Below are 15259 nucleotides of genomic sequence, written 5' to 3'. Positions count from 1 at the left end.
ACCCTGGGGACAGCCTGAGGGGAGGTATGTGATGTCAGAGGACCTAGGCCCCAAGAGGTCCTGATGGAAAGCAAAGGACCCATGGGATGGCCAAGCCCGTGCCAAGTCACAAGCCACACTCAGAAGTTCTCATCCTTCCTACCCTTCTCTTTCTTGCCTCTTGCTTACCCTTGTAGCTCTTCTCCAAGGTGTTTTGAGCGATCTTGCGGAAGCACTGAATACATATCATCTTCTTCTAATCTCCTTTTATGACCAATTTTAAACAAGGGGTTTAACCACCTGTTAAAAATTAAGAGAAAAACAATGACATATATCCAAAACTGTACGTTTGTATTTAAGAAGAATCCCACCTCCAGGTGTTTTATAAAAATGTGCATTTAAATATACAGAGCCCTAGAAAAATTAATTATGTGCACATGTTCTCTTTTTTTTTCTCTCTCTCTCTCTCTCTCTCTCTCTCTCTCTCTCTCTCACATACACACACACATCAGCTCTATCCACCGAGAGGGCATTCCAGCACCCAGATCTTGGTTTCTGAATACCATTCTCCCCTAAAAGGAACAAGGGCTCCTTGAAGAAATGGCTAACTCCAAGACTAGGGCAGAGAAAGTACAAGACGGCCCATGAACATCCTGCACCATACAATAAGGAAGTTTTCAGAGAATCATAAGGATGGGTCAGCCTGAGGAGGTCATATGAGACAAACCTGGGATAGTCTGAGCATTCAAATACATCACGGTAACAGTGAGTCATAGACACTGAATAACCAAGGAGTTCATGAATCCTTATTGAGATGTAACAGGGAAAAAAGGAAAAGTTCTTGCACGGAAGGAACAATGGAGTTAGAAAACTACCAACAGAAGCCAAAACTAGTTGGTAAAAGTTCAATGAGAAATAGAATATTCATATAACCTCGCTCTACAAAGTACTTACTAATTATCGAAGGAAAAATAAAAACAGCAGAGGACAAAGAACTTATTCAAATACTTCGAGGAGTTGGACTTTGAGCACATGATAAAAGCGAGAGCACACAAGGGAGGGGTGAAGATAGGTAAGACACCTAAAAAATTAGCTAGCATTTGTTGCCCTTAACACAGAGAAACTAAAGCAGATACCTTAAAAGCAACTGAGGCCAATAGGAAAAGGGGACCAGGAACTAGAGAAAAGGTGAGATCAAAAAGAATTAACCTAGAAGGTAACACCCATGCACAAGAAATTAATGTGAGTCAACTCCCTGTATATTTATCCTTATCTCAACCAGCAAAAACCCTTGTTCCTTCCTATTATTGCTTATACTCTCTCTTCAACAAAATTAGAAATAAGGGCAAAATAGTTTCTGCTGGGTATTGAGGGGGGGGAGAGAGAAGGGGCGGAGTGGGTGGTAAGGGAGGGGGTGGGGGCAGGGGAGAGAAATGACCCAAGCCTTGTATGCACATATGAATAATAAAACAATAAAAAAAGACAAAAAAAAAAAACAGAAAAAAAAAAACCAAATACCTCGAGGATTAAAAAATCAAAACGGTCATTATTCGTCAAGAATGAAATAACCTTCAGAGATAACCCAAAGGTAAACATTAGTTTATTGATTTTTTGCAGGATTAGGACATTTCTAAGGCCAGATAATAACCCATTAAAGTAGACTGTGATTCTGCTATTGATTGCTTTATCCCTGGCAGCACGGGCAAAGAAGAAAAAGAAGGGCTCCATGAACGTTTGCTAAATAAATGAATCCATGAATCTTTAGGGATGCAATCACAGAAACAAGGCTTCAGTCTTTGCTAACCCTGGGAGCCTGGTTCCTTTAAGCTCTAGTCTAGGAGCTACAGACAAGATTCTCACCCCAGTCCTGGTACTGGAACCCAGGGCACCCAGCCTCTGTCATTCTCCCCTTAACTTCTACCTCCATGACATTTTGCCCATCACTAAATAGTTCCATTTCTCAGTCCACCCCTCTCCAAAAAGAAATACAGATTTGTGAGCTTTTCCATCAAACAGATTTGCAACCTGCAGGGTCCTTTATCCTACAGTTGTTATAAACTCACGTCCTTGGCAATAGAGCTGGCATGGATGATAATGCCTTGCAAAACCCTCTCTAAAATTCTGCCTGAGCACATCCTAGCTGCAAATCCTCTGGCACTAGAGTCTAGACTCTGCTCCTCTCCGGTTGCACGACTTAGAATCAGTCATACTCTTTCTTTTATGGACCTTGGGAAAATGGGGAGGACATCTGAAGCTAACACATAGCTTGGTTTTTGAGATCAACTGTGTGGCTTTGAACACTACAAAGTTCCAGCAGACAAGTATTAGCCATGGTCATGCCATGGCTGTAAATCAGTGAAGACTCAACAGTAACTTGTTCCAGAGACTTTTCCCCTCATGGCTGGATTCCTTGTTGCTAGGGATTCTGCATTGAGTACCTTTCAGAAGCCCTCGGGACAATTAGCCAGCATTTGTGGGACAGTCCCAGAGCATCTCTCTTAAGTAATCACATCTGGGCCTGATTAGAAAGTCTCTACTAACTTTGATAGATAAAATAATCTAGCAAATTTCTTTCACCTGTGCTCTCTGGCCATATGGCATCTTCAGTTAGTAGGCATGTTTTACAGGAGAACATGTAACCTGGGAAGCTGTTCCTTTGGGGAGTCCATGGTTTTGGGGGATCTGATGTCGTTAAATGATGGGCGTTCAGTGGTACTAAGAAGCAAGACATAAAATCAGCTTCCACTTAGCTTCTCCTCAGAACTCAGGGTGTCCCAGGGCTTTCTAAGGGCACAAAGGTTTGACCTGGGAATGTCCACAGCCCCCAGGACTGGAGCATACATACACAGGTATCCACGTTAAACTCAGGGTCCCAGAAAACTCCAGTGCCTCTGCCCGACCCACCTTGGGGATTCTTATTCACCCAATAGGAAGAGGAACCAATCAGCCCTACTCTTTCTCCCCACTTCCCCCTAAGGTTCCAGAAGACTGTCACCTGGCCTGCCTAAGCTCAACATAGGTGGGTCTCCCAGACATGTGGAGAGGTCTCCTACACACTTGACACCTTTCCTTCCAGGAATGCATCACTCGGGACTTTCCAGTAAGTGATTCTAAACGGAATTCACTGGGCTCTTTGCAGACTGAAAAGGGGAAGAGTTAAAAGTTAAGCAAGGGGCTCAGGGGATAGCTCAGCAGTGGAGCTCATGCTTAGCATGCACGAGGCCCTGAGTTCAAACCTCAGTGTCCCTCCCCCAACAAAAGCTAAGGAAGGTGAAAATGCTATCCGTGTTCCATGTGCTGAACAGTTAACTGCATTATATTCAGGAATTCTATTAGAAGGAATGCCACCTGTTGAATTAACGAATCTTTAATTAAAGACTCAAAGTTTCTAATAAAAGAAGTCACAACAATCCCTCTCACTTCCCTAATCTCAAAATGCCAGGCTGAGACATAAGGTATGTGGCCTACTGGGACAAAGACTAAAGTCTCTTTCACCATCTATAAAAGAAATTACATATAGCCAAGTGCCAAATAACATCTCAATCAAAAATAGACTGCATATCCGATGGTGGTCCCTAAAACTGCCTGGACTAGTGATGCGTAAGCAACTCTTCAATGCTCCCAGACTGACAAAATCACCTAGTGACAATCCCTCTGAAAGTGTCCTGTTATTAAGCAATGGATGACTGTAAATGAAGTCCCTCGGGGGTTTAGTCAACAATTTCAGACCACTGCCAAATGAGTCACTCCCCAACCAGTTCTGTCAAGAGTCCTCTCCAGGGTTAGTCTCTTTCCCTCTTTGTCCACAACCCTTAGTACAGTAGCAGCATTTCTCTTAACTGTCCCAGCATGAACTAAAACTCCTCAGGGCCACAACTACTCCCAAACTACATATGCACAATAAACAGCATTGAACGAATGAAGTCTTGGATAAGACAGATGGCTGCATTATCTTGAATTGCCCTAGAGTGCAAATCAAAAGAAGACCAAATAACAAAGTCATGCTCAATTCCAAACACAGGAAGCCATCAGCTTGAGAGAGACAGAGATTGACGCCAGAAGAAACAGTAAAATAGCTCACAGCATCATTTCCAGATGGCAAGAGACTCTTACACACAAATTTATTAGTGTTTGGATGTTTTGCTTATTGTTATCGGTGTTTTATTTTTTCAAGAATTTGAGAAGTTCTGAATAGTGTTTCTCCAATGTGATATAAAGGAAAATACGAGATCTGAGTTCAGCATCCTGGAAAAAAGTCCTAGTTCCCCTCTCTGTGGCTGGACCCACGTACTCAATTTCCAGGAAGTCCCTGCTCACCACACATAAAAGGGGAGGAAGAAATAAAAGCTAGCATGCCTATGGGCTCATAAGTCCCCTCCCTTTCTCTTTCTCTCTCTCCTGTTCTCCCTTCAGCCCTCTCAGTCTCAACATCCGGAGAGTTCTATTTCCCTTTACGCCCTTCTTCTTGACTTTTGTTGTAACCAATGGCCAAGATGGAACTAAAATACTGTTTCGTTACTTGATATTTGTTGAATCAAAATCAAAAATATTCTCTTTCTTTAATGAAACAATTCAGTATTTTATACTCCTCTCAAAAATTTAAGCCTTTTATGACCTTTTAGGACCCTATAAATATATTCCATAAAAGAAAAGAAGTACCACCTCCCCCTGTACTGGAAGTAAAAACAGGAAAAGAGCAGCTGTGGGAGGGCAGGCAGATTTTTCTCTGCTATCTAATTACCAAACTTACCCCCATGAGTCCAGTGAGAAGCATGTCTCTGCTTAAACCCTCCAAGTCCCTAGCTTAGATGAGAGTTGAGACAGCAAGAGAAGGCTGAGGGCACCTTGGATGTCAGTTCTCCAGGGCAGCCTATGAAACGACTTCACTTAAGTTCCCTGATATTACAGGATGTTCCTGATATCCAGAATCATGTGAACTAGACCTTGACCTTAAATGCGTCCTTCCCTCAACCTTTTCTATTAAGGGAGAAAAGGACCAAAGTTCTAGTGTCATTCCTATGTCTTTGAGCAATTATCTGCTGGGCCACATACCACCCTTGCTATAATTTGGAGCCTAAATGTCTCTTACAGACTTGGTCCCCAGTTTGGCACTATTGGGAGGTGGCAGTAACTTTAAGAGGTGGGTCCTAGCAGGAGGAAGTTAGTCACTGGGGACGTGCCCTGGCAGGGAATATTGGGACCCCAGTCCCCTCTTTTCTTTTCTTTTCTTTTGTACCTGATCATGAGGTAAACAGGCCTCCTCTGCCACACACTGCTGCTGTGATGTACTGTGCCACCACAGGCCGAAAGCAATGGGGCCAATCACTCATAAAATGAAACTTCCAAAACTGTGAGCAAAAATAAGCCTTTTTTCTATAAGCTGATTTTCTCAGGTATTTGTTACAGTAATTGAAAGCTGACTAATACAACTTTAGCCCTGACTCCTAACCTTGGCATCCTTAAATCCTAATGCAAAGTCAGGCACCCGTGGCTCACACCTATAGTCCCAGCTACTTGGGAGGTTGAGTTCAGGAGGATCACAGTTGAAGGCCATCCTGAGAAAAAAGTTCATAAGACCCATCTCAACCAATAGCTGGGCATGGTGTGTGCCTGTCATCCTAGTAGCTATGTTGGGAAGCATAAAATAGGCGGATTGCAGTCCAGACTGGCCCAGAAAAAATGTAAGATCCTATCTCAAAAACAACCAGAAGGAAAAAAGGGTTGGAGGAGTGACTCAAGTGGTAGAGCACCTACTTAGCAAGCATGAAGCCCTGACTTCAAACCCCAATACCACCACCAAAAACAAAAACCTAAAAAAACAAAACACCTAATACAACTGTGTGGTTTTTTGTTCCTCATTCAGTTCCCACTGTTCATCCCTCTTCCTATATTCCTAAGGAAATGTGTGAGAACGCCTTTCTCGCTCTCCACACATCCCCCAGTAGAAAGGTTAGCACACAGCCCACTGTTCCCTTTTTAAATCCTTCTCTGAAATGGCTCCACTAAAAAAATGGTGCTCCTGGAAGTTTCCATTGTATCTTCAGAGACCGGACTCCATACAAAGGAAAGGTTAAGGTTTCCTTCCAGATGTAGGCAAAATCCTTAAGTGAATTTTGGAAGAAATGGGATTTTACTGACAGAATTGAATATTACTTTATATATGGCACTGTAAGCAGAATTTTTCAGAGTATTATATGTTTTCCTCTAAATCAGCCTTACTAAAGCTTCAACAACTTACATGTATAAAGTAATTTTCTGAGCTAGGCGTAATTCATGTCTGTAATCCCAGCATGTGGGAGGCTAAGGCAGGAGGTACATAAACCCAAGGCTAGCCTGAGCTATGCAGTGAGACCTGTCTCAACCACCACACCCACAAAGAAAACAAAAAACAAAATGATTTTCTGAAATGAACATAACTTTGCTAAACAAAAAACAATGCCTCCAAACTCATGTTACAAACTGCTCGTTCGATATACCTGCTTCTCTTCTGAAACTGTCCAAAACAGATCACCTTGTCTTCCTCCAAAATCCTTTCCTCCCAAGGTTTTTCCTCCCTCTTGGTGAGTAACAATCACATCTTTCCCACTGCTCAGATTCTCAAGATCCGAGTCATCTCTACATCGTCTCTAATATCGTACGTCCAGGCCATCTGCAAACACCATTACTTCCACTTTCAAAGTCTACCCAGGAGTGACCACAATGACCTTTCTATGAGGCCCATCCTTTGCCTTCACCCACGCTTAAAGTTCCCACTTAGCACCTGTCACCATTATTATATTTCATCTTTTATTTTAGTGATGTTTTCCCCTAAAGCATGTATGCTCCAAAAAGAAAGGAGTTTTATGTGATGTTTGCTGTGCTGCCCACACCTAGAACGTGTTGGGCACACAGGTGGCCCTCAGATTGGTCTAATAAATGAACGCATCTTCTGCAAATCCCCAATTTTGATATAGTTAAACTCTAAAACCCATTACTAGCCTATGGTATCAAACTCACAATTGTGAGTTGCAGAAATAAATACTAAATGAGTCTGTAAAGGCGCTGGTTCTTAGCCTGGCATCAGCAAACAAGTATCTGGAAGATGGCAAGATAAGGTGAATGGGTGCAGATGAGAACCTTCTAGTCATACGTGACCGGATGCTGAATTGCACCCTAACAATTCAGCTCAAACCCAACCTCCACACCCAGTGGGTAATGGTTTTAACAAAAAAGAAAAAACCCTTCTGGTTCACCAAGGCCACCCTCCTTCCAAGGTAGGCCTGACACACCAATTCATTCCATCTCTCCCCATTCTCCAGCCCCTAAAATTCAATGCTTCCTCAGGCACAGATGTCTCCGGGATCCAGCCAGGATTTGATGGGAACACCCAGAATGCATGGGTCATGGACCGACAGCCAAAGCAAACTGAACAAGTGTGGCACTTATCACACTATTGTTCCTTACTCCTTGGTGAGGTTCCTCCATTCCTAAAATCTATTTGCTCTTCCCTTTCCCCTCCACCTCCTGCCTGTTCTATGTCAACATGATGGTGATATGGTTTATGTGGACCTGTTCACCTCCTTCCCAGTGTCCCCAGCCCCCTTCACTCCCTCTGCCCAGGACCCCACTGTAGGTCCTCCCATGCTGTTCTGAGATTTTATTCAATGGCCAGTTGGCTCCACTGCTTTTGGGCCTGTGGCAAGGCAGTACACCATGGTGGGAGCATGTGATGGGGAAGGCTGCTCGCCTTATGGAGGCTGGGAAGCAAAGAGAGATGGAAAGAGGTCAGGACAGAGACCCTACCCCAGATCTTCAGGCCCTGGCCTCCTTTTCTCCCAGTCCATGCTGTTCACTTCTTCATAGCCTCCCTTATCCTATCATCACATCTTCCCAACACTGTCTCCACGTTACAACCACCCAACCCCAAGAATCTACATAACGTGAATGGGTAAGTGTCCCAGTCTCTTCACTTTAAAAAAAACAAAAAAACACTTGACAGAATAAAATGAGGAATCACATTTAAAATTCTGATTTTGCTGCTCAAATCACAAAGGACCTGTGGGGATGAGACCACAGGTCCTTGCAAGTATAAGAGGAACTTATAGCTAGCAAGTGATTCTAGTCTCGTTAGCCTGCCCTGGGGCCACCTGCCAAATACAGGACTAAATTGTCACCAAGATCCCCTCTGAGCCCCTAAATGTGTGATGCTGACTCTGAAACCCTGGCTATTAGAGCCTGCTTGAACCAGATGCTTTCTTCCAAACGATTCAATCTCACTCCCCCCACACACACACACCCTCCTCAAGGAAGGGCACAGCTCTCGCTTCGAAGCTCAAGGGGCCTCTCGGGAAAACAGGAGTAAGGCAACTTAATGAAGCAGCATTTCATGAGAAAGAACATACCTTACTTGGGTAAAGAACTATTCTGGAAGCTGAATCACATGCATGTGAACATATAACTCACATCTGTTTAATTACAAACAGGCTAAACATCGCTCAAAGTTTACCGGTCTACTGGAAATAAACACTGTACGTTTATGTTAACTGAGAAGTTCGTCTCACGTGCCCCGGTCCACGCAACCAGTGTGAGTGCCTGGGATTTTTCAGCTGCCTCATCCTACTTTTGCAATCACAGCAAGAACCCCTTCCCATGGCTAGCACGGCTGTCTCCTTGTCCCCTGAACACACCTTGATCCACCGACCTGCATCCCCACCCAATACACCTCCACCCTTTCTTTTGCTTTTAGGTTTTTTGGGTTAAATGTTAATACACCTTAGTTTTTACAGCAGCTTTACGTTCACAGCAGAAAGTACAAAGTCCCCATGAGCCCCGCATACTCACAAAGCACAGCCACATCCCCAGAACGGGCCACTTCTTAGGACTGATGAACCTATGTTGACATATCAGCATCCCTAAGCTCCACAGATGACAAGAGGCAAATGTATCACAACACATACCCGCTATCGTAGTATCAAAGAGAGTTATTTTCACTGTCCTGAAGTCCTCTGTGCTCAACCTATTCATTGCTACCTCATCTCCTACACCTGGCTCATACTCATCTTTTTACTGTCTCCGTAAATCTTCTCCAGGATGTCACATAGTCATACAGGATATATTTCAGATTGGCTTCGCACCCTTAGTAATACACATTACTGTTCCTCGTGCCTTTTTGTTTGACGGCTGATTTCTTTTTACTACTGAATACTAAACTACCATAGCTTATCCATTTACCCACTGAACAACACCTTGGATGCTGCTATAAACATCTGTGTGCAAGGTTTTTTGTGGCTGCAAGTTTTGGGAGTTGGCTTGGTTTGGGTTTTTGAGACAGAGGCTTGTGATGTAGCTCAGGCTGGCCCTGAACTCATGATTCTGCTGCCTCAGACCCCCCCCAGTGCTGGGATTATAGGCATGAACCACAACACCCAGCTATGGACCTAAATTTTAACCTCACTCAGGTAAACACCAAGAAGCACACTAGGTCATATGATAAGAGTGTGTCTAGTTTTGTAAGAAACCTCTAAACTATCTTTCAAAGTAGCTGTACCATTTTGCATTCCCACCAGCAATTAGCAAGTCCTTTTTCATCGGACTGCATGCCTTCTTCAAGGTCCAACTCCTTCAGAGAGCTCTGACCTCTCTCTAGGAAACCCCACCTTCCTTGGCACAAACTCCATGGCAGATGTTACCCACTGAAGGCCACAGATAAGATCCCAGCAGCACATGGCACTCATTTATAATTTTTAACTAAAAGAGCTAAAAGAACTCAAGGAACTTCCAATAAATATCCAGACCCCAAAACTCAGAAGATCTGTGGATGCTCTCCACATTACCCTCCATTACTCTGACATTCTTCTACTCTACCACATCGGTCACTGTACACCCAGGTTCACGGCAGCCCTATTCACAAAAGGCAGAATGTAGACACAACCCAAGTGTCTGGCAACAGACGAATGTATACACAAAATGCGGTACATACCTGTAATGAAGTATTATTCAGCCTTCAAAGGAAGAAAATTCCAACCCATGTCATCACTTGATGAACCCTGAGAACATTACACGAAGTGAAACAGGACCGCATTAAAGGACAAAGGACCGCACTCACAGAAGGCACTCAAGAGTCATCAAATTAGAGACAGGGAAAATGGCGGTTGCAGTTTAAGTAGTGCAGGGGTTCAGTTCTGCGAGAGGAGAAGAGCTCTAGACTTGGATGGTGGTGATGGTTGCACGACAACGTAAATATAATTGATGACACTGAACTGGACCCTTAAGAACAGTTAACATTTTAGGTTGTATGTACTTATCACAATTTTTTTGACAGTCCTGGACTTTGCACTTGCTAAGCAGGCACTCTACCGCTTGAGCCACACCTCCAGCCCTTTCTGCTCTGATTATTTTGAAAGTGGACTCTCGCTTTTTTGCCCAGGGCAGCCTGGACCAAGACCTTCCTACTTATGCTTCCCAACAGAGATGGGGTGACAGGTGCACACCACCACCACCCAACTTTTTCCATTGAGATGGGATCTTGCTAACCTTTTGCCCGGTCTGGCCGGTAACCTCAATCCTCCCGATCTCAGTCTCCTATGTAGCTTGGGATAACAGGTGCATACAACTGCACCGAAATGGGGTCTTGTGAACTCCCTGCCCCGGCTGACCTCAAACTGCAATCCTCCCAATCTCAGTCTCTCAAATAGTTATGATTTCAGGCATAAGCCACCAGCACCCAGCTAACACAGTATTTCTAATTCAAAAAAGACAAGGAAGAGGTAACAGTTGAAAGTGACTTCTGACGCACTAATGGGTTGAGACCTTGTCTGAGAACACTGGTGTAGACAGTTCCCCACTATGCATTCTCTCTCTTAGCACCACTGTCTGCTTGTGGTAAGGGAGGGGTGGGGGATCAGTCACCCAGGGCAAGGGCGGCCTCTCCACCATCATCACATACTCCATGCCAGGCTCAGGTCCTGGGACTCAACTGAGTATCTGCACTGCATGGAAATGGACTAGGGGACAATCAAAGCTGAGGGCCACCTGGAGACTCCTTCCACTCCAGCCTCCTCCGCAAGTCGCACTTAGCTACCACTCCTGCAGGGCTTCTAGCTTCCCACAAAGCAAGAAGGAAGTGAAATTAGAATGACTAACACAGTGCAAGTCGCTTTCTCAGCAGTAGAAGCCAAATGCCCCCCAGGAACAGCGGCCCACTTGAGGTCTAGAGCCAGGCTGCTCAAGGGGCCCACACCCCCAGCAGTGTCCACAGTGTCAGGAGTCCACGCAGGCACAGAAACATTCAGCATGGCTTCCTGGAAGTTTCAGAACACTATGCAATTTAAAAATAAATAAATAATCAACACAGAGAAAGCGGAAGCTTTTGAAAAAGAAGCTTCGCTTCAGTGAACACCAGGTGTTCCTTCCACCCCTCCCTTCAGAGGCCTTGTTCCTTCTGGGCACCCATGGCTGCAGCTTCCCCAGAATAGTACTAAGACCCACCTCCAAGCTTCAGCCACACGTCCCCATGTGCTGAAGTCCATTCACCCAGAAGCCATTGGGCCAGCCTACCCACTGGGGACCACAATGTCCCCATGTCTGTTCAAGGCTTATCCTTCATGCCTCACATGCTCTCCCCCCACCATCATCAGATGGCCACCCCCAAAGACCCCCACATCCACAATGACCTCCATTTCTGACCCTCCCATGAAAAACCCCAAACCCCATTCATGACTAGCCAATTCCCCTATGGCTCAGCTCCTATCTTAGCAGGGGCCCGTGCTCACCTTGGGAACATGGTCTCCCTTTCACTCTGCCATCTAGCCTCAAAGAGTGCCCTCCAGTCTCCTTAGTCCCATGTTCCAGCTATAAACACCCTTGGCCTCTCCTGCTGCATCTGGGAAACAAAACTGTATATGCTGCCATCCATCATCACCTCAGCTACTGAACCAGGCTTCCTCTTGCCCTTCCTACCAGTACATAAGCAGCCCCACATCCAGGACAAAAGACACCCCAAATCCCACCTGCTCATTTTCTTGTTCTCATCTCTTCTGAAATTTTCCTATCAGTGCAAGTACATGAAAGATGGCATTCAGACCTCTAATATCCCCACTGATGGCTGGCAACTTCCACCCACCATTCCATGTACACTGAGCCTGTGTGGGTCCTATAAGCCACTAAGTTGGGCCTCCTGCCTTCCCCAGAGAACCTGCTATGCACTGTGCTTTGGCATCCCAGCTGAGAAGCACAGGTGTGGTATATATACATCAAGTTCCAACCCCAGCTCATTCTCAAATTCCCAACCTCAGCCAGAAGAGTAACTGACCTATCCAGGGTCCCATCTCAAATCCCTGAAGCAGAGTAAACCAAGATGGACCCTATTGATGGTCTTTTTAAACCCACTACCCCTCCCCCAGCAGATCTTGGTTACTAGCCAAGTCTAACAAACAAAAAAAGGTCAGCTAGGTCAGGAAGAAATGTTTGAGCAAACTCTAGAATAATCTAGAGTTCACTGAGGAGACAAGGTAGGAAGAGGGGATAAGAAATGGATAGAAATGGAATCATACATGAAGACACATTGCTTGGAGAAAACAGGAACAAAGATGCATGGTTTGGTACGGTAAAAGAATAACCAGAGGTTTTGTATTCAAAGCCTAGGAATGTGGACTTCACCCAGAAGCCAGCAGAAAAATGGTGAAAGTTTTTTAAAGTTTCTTGGTAGACGATGGACTGTGGAAGGCAAGGAACTGGATTGGAAAGAAAGAAGAAACATTAAGAAAGCATAAACAATTTAACTAGTCACATTCTTTTATTCAAGCAAACCATACCTGTTTTGCCCTCTCAACCTTTCGTCCCTCAGTACAAATCTCACCTCCTTGGGCTTGGTCCTAACCATGGAACTCTTCCAATGTGCCATAAAGACAACCCAAGTGAACCAGAAATCAGAACTCAAAATTAAACCATCCTATTACTAATTTACTCTAAGAACTCAAAGCAGGCAATCCATATAACAGAAATAAGTCAAGAAACTAAAACAAGGCAAAATAAGGAAATAGAAAATTATTCCAACAACCATTGTCAAAGACCAATAAATGGCTGGCATCATGAGGTACAAGATGGTGGAAGGCATGGCAGGGGAAAACTGCTCACTTCACGGCAGCCAGGAAGCAGGGAGAGCAAGAGAGGAAGGAGCCAGGGACAAAGAAGACCCTTCAAAAGACACTGCCCCCAGTGACCTACTTACTCCAACATGGCCCTACCTCCTAAGAGCTCATTCAGCTATGAACCACCAATGGATTAAATTCACTGGCAGTTAGTCCCTCATGATCCAATCACCTCTTAACCTCCAACACATGAGCCTTTGGGGGGGACCACTTCATATCCAAACCAGGTATGATAAACGACTGCAGGTTATGTAGATAAAGGAAGAGTACAGTCACCTCCCCCTTAACTGTGGGTTCACTTTCTGGTGTTTCAGTTATCCACAGTCAACCTCAATTGGAAATTATTAATACAGGTTATTTGTCTTAACTCTTGCAAGAGAGAAAAAACACATTCATGTAACTTTTATATGTAGTACATTGTTATACTGTCTTATTATTGTTGTTAGATATTATTGTTTTATTATTAGCTATTTATTTATGTTAGGCATGAATTATGTATGTATAGGAACAAAGCTTAGGATATATAGCATTCAGCCATCCACTGGGGATCTTGGAACACATCTCTGACAGATAAAGGGGGACCACCTTATTTGCAGATGTAATTACATTAAGGATCTTGAGATCATTCTGGATTACTAAGTAGGGCCTAAATCCAAAGACAAATGACCTTAAAAGAAAGAGGCAGGGCTGGGGGTGTAGCTCAGGGTAGAGCAAATGCTTAGCATGCATGACTCCCTAGATTCAATCCCCAGTAGCAAAAAAAGAAAGAAAATGAGAGGAAGAGGAAGAAGAGGAGAAGAAGGGGGAGGAGGAAAGAAAGAAAAGAGACAGAAGGAGACCTGATACATACACAACAGAAGACAACGTGCAGACCGGTAGAGACTGAAGTGATGTAGTCACAAGCCACAGAAACCAAGGACTGCCAGCACCAGAAGATTCAAGGGGCCAAGAAAATTCTCCTGCGGGGTCTCCAGAGGGAGCAAGGCCAAGCTACACCTGGATTTTGGACTGCTGATCTCCAGAACTGTAAGAGAATCTCTGTGGTTTTAAACCACCAAGTGTGTAGTCATTTGTTATGGCAGCCTTGGGAAGCTGACACAGTGCCATTACTATTAGTCCCCATGGATGAAGAAACTGGTACACAGCGGATACAGCAGATTGTCCAAGGGCACATGAAGAAGTTGAGATTCGAATCCAGACAGTGGGAGTCAGGATCCTTGTGCCAGCAAGCTCCAGACTCTGAGGGTCCAGGGCCCAAGTGATATGCCTCATGGTCTCTCTCCTTTCTCCCTGCTGTGCTACTGGCTTCTCCAACTTGCCCTTTGCCAAACTCTCCAAGCTGGTGAAGGGGTCCTGGAGGTCAAGGCAGAGGCATCAGAGCAATGGAAGGTGATGGGTGGGAGGGAAGGAAGCTGGACTTTGTCCTTGTTCCTCTAAGTCCTGGAAATTTACCAGGGTCATAGGAGTGGGGACTAACAGTTAATGCTAACAAGGTGACTCACAGTGGGGCCCTGGACAGTTTATGCTAACAGTGACTCAGGCTGGAGGCCACTGCTGAAAGACTAACCATGTGATAAAAGGCATGGGCCTTGAGCGAAGTGCTATCAGTCCAATAGCAGTCTGGGGGTCAGGGGTGCTGGAGACTGAGTTGGAGCCTATGGTCAAGGTACCCATCAATCATGTCTACAGCATGAAACCCCAATAAGCACCCTGGACACAAAGCTTGGATGACCTTTCTAGGTCAGCAATGTTCTGAGTATTGTCACACACTGATGTAACATATTCCAACTCCATGGAAAAGGACAAGGAAGCTTGTCCCTGGGTGACTCTCCCTTTGACTGGTCTCAACTGGTATCCATGTGCTACAGTAAAACTGAAATTCTAAGAATACCAATTTCCTGAGTTCTGTGAGTCACTCTTACTGAGCCTGGGGAAGTCACAGGAAGCCTCAAATTTACAGCCAAAGTAGCCTGGGATCCCTGACCTTCCAGCTGATGTCTGAAGTGAGGGCATACTTGAAGGAGACTGAGCCCTTCGCCTGTCAAGTTTAGATCAGCTTCAAGTAGTTGGTATCAGAAGTTACTACAGAGGCTCACATTCCACTTCCTTAGCTTCTGTGGACCAAGAAGTCAGCTTGCCTTCAGCCTCTTCTG

The 15259-nt window shown here is 44.7% G+C and overlaps 1 protein-coding gene across 5 annotated transcripts in view; it reads right to left on the bottom strand.

Annotated features, from left to right (window-relative positions):
* Positions 1-15259, bottom strand: part of Abcc4 (ATP binding cassette subfamily C member 4 (PEL blood group)) — a 229483-nt gene that overhangs the window by 189693 nt on the left and 24531 nt on the right. For 2 of the 5 annotated variants that reach the window (XM_074043133.1, XM_020183142.2), the window contains exon 2: positions 169-279. In XM_074043133.1, the coding sequence (XP_073899234.1) occupies positions 169-279 (111 nt within the window). Of the gene's footprint in view, positions 1-168; positions 280-542; positions 563-8799; positions 9134-9937; positions 10238-15259 lie in introns of those variants that run through there. The other 3 variants (XM_074043129.1, XM_074043130.1, XM_074043132.1) reach the window with 3 other exon arrangements.

Source organism: Castor canadensis, chromosome 10 (genome assembly GCF_047511655.1).
Source record: "Castor canadensis chromosome 10, mCasCan1.hap1v2, whole genome shotgun sequence".
Classification (NCBI taxonomy): domain Eukaryota; kingdom Metazoa; phylum Chordata; class Mammalia; order Rodentia; family Castoridae; genus Castor; species Castor canadensis.
This window is presented reverse-complemented; position numbering and strand designations above follow the sequence as displayed.